The sequence below is a fragment of the Eimeria necatrix genome, genomic scaffold (assembly GCF_000499385.1).
Source record: "Eimeria necatrix Houghton genomic scaffold, Enh_scaff280, whole genome shotgun sequence".
Taxonomy (NCBI): domain Eukaryota; phylum Apicomplexa; class Conoidasida; order Eucoccidiorida; family Eimeriidae; genus Eimeria; species Eimeria necatrix.
In genome coordinates this window covers 35,001-41,383 of record NW_013653354.1, presented here as the reverse complement: position 1 = coordinate 41,383, position 6,383 = coordinate 35,001, and the positions used below count along the sequence as shown (strand labels likewise).

Here is a 6,383-nt window from a genome sequence, read left to right as displayed (position 1 = left end):
GCTGCTGCTGCTGCTGCTGCTGCTGCTGCTGCTGCTGCTGCTGCTGCTGCTGCTGCTGCTGCTGCTGCTGCTGCGCTGCTGCCGCCGCTGCTGCTGCGCTGCTGCCGCTGCTGCTGCGCTGCTGCCGCCGCCGCTGCTGCTGCTGCTGCCGCCGCTGCTGCTGCTGCTGCTGCTGCTGCTGCTGAGGGTGCAGGGTTTGGACTTTTGCTTGCTGCAGGCTGCAGAACGTGAAGTTCATTCAGGAGAAAAGACTTATTGGCCGCTTCTTCGAAGAAGTTGCACAAGACACCGGCAAATATGTCTTTGGGGTTTTGGAAACCCTCCAGGCCCTCGAGATGGGCGCGGTGGACATTTTGATAGTTTACGAGGCCCTCGACGTCCTCAGGCAAACCCTAAACCCTAAACCCTAAACCCTAAACCCTAGCGCAAACCCCAGCCTAGCCCTGAACCCCGAGTGCGGGGCTCCAGGCGCTGCGGCCCCGCAGGGGGCCCAGCGTAGCAGAAGACGCTTGCAGTCGCAGTGGCCAGAGATTAGGGTTTAGGGTTTAGGGTTTAGGGTTTAGGGTTTAGGGTTTGGTGGTTAGGGTTTAGCTTTTGGGACTCAAAGTTGAGGCTGCGGCCCCGCAGGGGGCCCAGCGTAGCAGAAGACGCTTGCAGTCGCAGTGGCCAGAGATTAGGGTTTAGGGTTTAGGGTTTAGGGTTTAGGGTTTAGGGTTTGGTGGTTAGGGTTTAGCTTTTGGGACTCAAAGTTGAGGGTTTGGAGGCTAGAGTGTAACGCTTCTGAGTCGCTTATCATCTTCAAGTTGCGCAGGGCCTGGCCCCAGGGCGCAGGGGCTAGGGTTTAGGGTTTAGGGTTTAGGGTTTAGGGTTTAGGGTTTGTGGTTTGTCAGGATAACGCTGAAGCAGAGCTGCGGGGAAACGAAGGTGGTGTTCGCGAGCGCTGCAGCAGCAAAAAAGGACTTTTTGAACAAAGAAGGAGAAGAAGCAGAAGTGGAAATTATAAATCAAGAAACCCTCACGGAGTGGCTCGTCAACAACTACAAAAACTTCGGAGCCCAGCTCGAATTCGTCACCAACAAGTCCAAACCCTAAACCCTAAACCCTAGCAGCAGCAGCAGCAGCAGTGGAGCAGCAGCAGCAGCAGCAGCGGCAGCAGCAGCAGCAGTGGAGCAGCAGCAGCAGCAGCAGCGGCAGCAGCAGCAGAGCAGCAGCAGCAGCAGCAGAGCAGCAGCAGCAGCAGCAGCAGCAGCAGAGCAGCAGCAGCAGCAGCAGCAGTAGTAGTAGTAGTAGTGGTAGTAGCAGCGAGAAATAGGTGCAGTATTTGGGTCAGCTTTGAAGGGGGCCTTTTAAGATTTAGGGTTTAGGGTTTAGGGTTTAGGGTTTGGGGTTTTCGCAGGTCGCAAGAAGGGTCTCAATTTGAAAAGGGTTTTGGAGGTCTTGGAGGGATTTTGAGATATAAAGTGGACTTCTGCGAAGAAGAGGAAGCAGCACATCACGAGGCAGACGAGGAGTTCATCTAGGGTTTAGGGTTTAGGGTTTAGGGTTTAGGGTTTAGGGTTTAGGGGCGAGGCGCCTATCTGATGCTCTCTCGAGCAGCCAAACCGACAGGTTATACAGAGCCTTCGGGTCTTGCTGCAGTTCGCGCTGCTGTTGCTGTCACCGCCCCTAAGCTTTTGCTGCTGCAGCAGCAGCAGCAGCAGCAGCAGCAGCAGCAGCAGCAGCAGCAGCAGCAGCAGCAGCAGCAGCAGCAGAAGCAGCAGCAGCAGCAGCAGCAGCAGCAGCAGCAGCAGCAGCAGCAGCAGCAGCAGCAGCAGCAGCAGCAGGACTGACGGGTTCCGAAATGCCATTTGGAAAAGGGGACACGGGAGCCGCAACTTGCACTCAATTGGTCTTCGAAAGAGCAGCAGCAGCAGCAACAGCAGCAGCAGCAGCAGCAGCAGCAGCGGCAGCAGCAGCAGCAGCAGCAGCAGCACTAGTAGCAGCAGCAGCAGCAGCGTGGGCGACGCTGCTGCGCTGCATAGTTGGAACTGTTCAGAAAGAACTCATTAGGACTTTCTTCGCTTTACTTTAATTGTTATAAACATTTAGTCAATTTATTATTTATTTATTTATTTATTTATTATTTATTATTTATTATTTATTTATTTATTTTATTTATTATTTATTTATTTATTATTTATTATTTATTTATTACTTATTTATTATTTATTTATTATTTATTGTTTTAATTCATTTATTCTTTAAACTAATTATTGTGAATATTTAAATTATTTATTTTAATTTATTTTCATTTTCTTTTTTATTTTTCTGCACTCTTAACTGCTTTGCTGAAGTGCCTTTTTGCACATTTGCATTTATATTTATATTTGAAGATTTCTTTTTCTTTTATTTATTTTTATATTTATATTTATATTTATATTTATATTTATATTTATATTTATATTTATTTATATAAATATAAATAAATATAAATATAATATATATTTATATTTATATTTTATATTTATATTTATATTTATTTATTTAGTTTAAGCAGTGCAACTGACACTTGAGTTCAAGTTCATTTGCCCATATCTGAACTTCTGGAAAAGATTGATTTGCTGCTGCAGCGCAGCAGCAGCAAACTGCGCAGCAGCAGCAAACTGCGCAGCAGCAGCAAACTGCGCAGCAGCAGCAAAATGCGCAGCAGCAGCAAACTGCGCAGCAGCAGCAAACTGCGCGGCAGCAGCAAACTGCAAAAGAGGCTTCGAAAAGAATTAAAATGGAATTTAATTTGCAAGAAATGAATTTAGTGGGGGTAAAAGCCCAGAAAGTCACTTTGCTGCAGCGCGGCGGCGGCGGTGCTGCAGTCGAGCTGCAGCGCCGCTGAAAAGGATTTAAATTGTTTTTAATTTGTTTTAATTTGTTTTAATTCTTTTTTAATTTGTTTTATTTTGTTTTATTTCATTCTTTGTTTATATTTGGCGTTTGAAGCGCAAAAGAAGAGGAACAAACAGCGGCGCTCGGCAGTGGCCCACTCGCCCGCCCGCGCTGCGGTGCTCCCGGGGCAAAAAGTGGAGCCAATTGCAGCTAAATGGAGCTAAATGCATTTGCAATTAATTTTAAAAGATAAAAAGTCCAAAAAAAGAAACATTTCAGCGAATAGATTGCAGAAAGCTGCTGCTGACCGCCGCGGTCACCCAGCGGACGGCCGCAGCGTCTCGGGCGGCTGCAGCGGAACCTGCCTGCTGTCAGTCTTTGCAGCTGCAAAAAGAAATAAATTTGAAGTTTTTTGAAGTCCGTTTGCAAATCCAAACAAATTAAACTCTTTTTTTCTCCAGTTCGCCGCGAGTTCTTCTCTCTGCGCCCGGCAAAATGGAAAAGGCGGCAACGCGCACGGCGGAGGTGAGCAGACGCTGCTGCTGGGAAACTTCCTTCTTTTTCGAATTTTCTCGGCAAATATCAAATAAAATAAAACAAAAAACTCAATTTTCGGAGTATTCCGCGTTTTTATTGGAGCTTTCCGCGCGAATTTCGAGTGTATCTGCAGCTCCCCTTGTGTTCAGGAACAAACTGTCCTTGCAAACAAGGCTATGGAAGACGCCGAAACCTCTGCGACGACTTCTCCAGCCTCTCCAGGAGTTTGTTTGCTTTTGATTGAGCCTTTGACTCCTTCCGACTATGTCGAAAACTTCGCAGCAGGTGCGCCTTGCCTCCAGCTTTCACCAGCAGCAGCAGCAGCAGCAGCAGCAGCAGCAGCAGCAGCAGCAGCAGCGAGGGCAGCAGCAGCCAGATCGCAGCAGCTGTCGCAGCAACTCCCACTTTCGAACTCACCACACATTTGCCTCTCAAAAACACCAAACAGGGAACTTTCTGCTTCGACGGAAGCTGCACCGAAGTGCAGGTACAAACCCTAAACCCTAAACCCTAAACCCTAAACCCTAAACCCTAAACCCTAAAAGACACAAGCCCTAGTAGGCCCTAAACCCTGAACACTTAAGCGTAGAGTTCGAATCATTGAAACAGAAAAGGCTCCACTCAAATTTCCTCTCGAGGACCTACCGCTGCCACTGCTGCTGCTGCTGCTGCAGCAGCAGCAGCAGCAGCTGCTGCTGCTGCTGCTGCTGCAGCTTCTAGTGCTCTGCACGATATTAGTCCTTCGCCTCCCCAGCCCCCTAATTTGCGACTCTCACTAAACCCGCCACCACCCACCTGCTGCCGCCGCTGCTGCCGCTGCTGCTGCTGCTGCTGCTGCTGCTGCTGCTGCTGCTGCTGCTGCTGCTGCAGGACTCGGACACGGGGAACTGGGCCTGCCGCTGCGTGTGGCTGCGGGGCCGCGCGCTGCAGCGGCGGTGGGGCCCCCTGGGAGTGATGTTTGACTCGCGTTGCGTTTTTGCTGCTGATCCTTTCGAAGGCAGCAAAGTCGAGGGGCCCGTCATGCTCTTCGTCGTCAGTTGCTGCTGCTGCTGCTGCTGCTGCTGCTGCTGCTGCTGCTGCAGCGGCAGCAGCTCGCGCGTCCTCCTCTTCCTGCTGCTGCGACGGACGCTGCTGCTGCTGCTGCTGCTGGAGAGGCGCTGCTGCTGCTGCTGCTGCTGCTGGATAGACGCTGCTGCTGCTGCTGCTGCTGCTGCTGCGGCGACAGACGCTGCTGCTGCTGCTGATGCGAGAGACGCTGCTGCTGCTGCTGCTGCTGTGCTGCAGTGGACTTTCTACCCAAAGGGCAAGGCGCCAATCAAATGCATGCGCTGGCTGAGGAAGATTTGAAAACTGTCGCTGCAGCAGCAGCAGCAGCACTAGCAGCAGCAGCACTAGCAGCAGCAGCAGCAGCAGCAGCAAAAATGAAGACTTTAAGGGCGCTGTAATTTGTGCACAACGCCTCGCGCTGCCTCTGAGGTGTACAGACACCTCAAACGCATGCACCTCTAGCCGTTTCGAATTTCCTCCAGCTTGTGTTTTTGTGAAAACAAATTTAGTTAAAATAATATATAATTTAATTATTTTAACTAAATTTGTGAAAACAAATTTAGTTAAAATAATTAAATTATATATTTATAAAGCAGGACAAACTCAAAACAGCAGCAGCAGCAGCAGCAGCAGCAGCAGCAACAGCAACAGCAGCAGCACCAATCGCTCTGTGTGCTTCCTTATTTGCTCGCGCCGTCGCTCTTTCTTTGTTTTTATTTCCACATGAATTGTGGATTAAGTAATTTGCTGGTTTGTTTCCTCATTCGGGGTTTTTGTTGCTGCTGCTGCGCTGCAGCAGCAGCAGCAGCAGCAGCAGCAGCAACAGCAGCAGCAGCAGCAGCAACAGCAGCAGCAGCAGCAGCAGCAGCACGCGCAGCTGCTCCCCCCCACTTTTCGAGGCTTCGCACGCGCGCGAGTTCGTCTGCTTTGTTCTTTTGTGTCCTTTCAAGTAATTTGATTTATTATCTTTTGCTGCCTCTTTGCTGCTGCCTCCCCGCAGCTAGCTAGCCACCAGCTAGCTAGCTAGCTAGCTGGCTAACCTAGGTGCTGCTAGCTAGCTAGCTAGCTAGCTGGCTAACCTAGGTGCTGCTAGCTAGCTAGCTAACTAGCTAGCTAGCTGGCTAGCTATCTGGCTAGCTAGCTATCTGGCTAGCTAGCTATCTGGCTAGCTAGCTAGCTACAGTCAGGCCGTCAGCCGTCCCTGCATTGCCGCACAAAAACCACTCCCAATGTTTAAATCGGTGTCTCAAAGTAACAAATGATGAGCAGCTAGCTAGCTAGCTAGCTAGCTAGCTACTAGCTAGCTAGCTAGCTAGATGACTAGCGAGATGGCTAGCTGGCTAGCTAGCTCTACATTGTGTTGGAAAAGAGAAGCCTGCTCCGCACCACACAAGGCAGCTTGCCTGCCCCCAGGCCTAGCTAGCTAGCTAGCTGCCCGGCTAGCCGTTTAGCTAGCTAGCTAGCCAGCTAGCCAGCCAGCTAGCTGGTTGCCTCTCCATCTAGTTAGCCTGGCTAGCTCTCCAGCCAGCTAGCCAGCTAGCCAGCTGGCTCACTCCCCAGCTAGCTCCTCAGCTAGATAGCTAGCCAGGCAGCTAGCTAGCTAGCAAAATAGCTGGCTAGCTAGCTAGCTAGCTAGCTAGCAAGCAAGCAAAATAGCTGGCTAGCTAGCTAGCTAGCTGGCTAGCTAGCTAGCTAGCTGGCTAGCTAGCTGGCTAGCTAGCTAGCTAGCTGTGGGGCTGGGTGTCGAGGATTTGGGCCTCGACTCTGGCGACGTAGTCCCTGGCTAGCTGCTGCACTTGCTGCTGGCTGCTGCTGCTGCCGAACTTCTTCTCAGCAGCTAGCCAAGCAGCAAACAGCGGCTTCATCTTGCGGGGCTTCAGCGGCAGCTGCGTGGCGCGCTGGAAGAGGCCCCGCACGGCCCCCAAGTCGATCCCCCGATC

At 50.7% G+C, this 6,383-nt stretch overlaps 1 protein-coding gene across 1 annotated transcript; it reads left to right on the top strand.

Annotated features, from left to right (window-relative positions):
- Positions 1-1,580: 1,580 nt before the first annotated feature.
- ENH_00038470 (hypothetical protein) lies at positions 1,581-1,829 on the top strand (the record flags this gene model as incomplete). The annotated part of the gene is made up of 1 exon (XM_013580602.1): positions 1,581-1,829. One exon carries the CDS (start codon positions 1,581-1,583, stop codon positions 1,827-1,829), a length of 249 nt encoding a protein of 82 aa, XP_013436056.1.
- Positions 1,830-6,383: the final 4,554 nt, after the last annotated feature.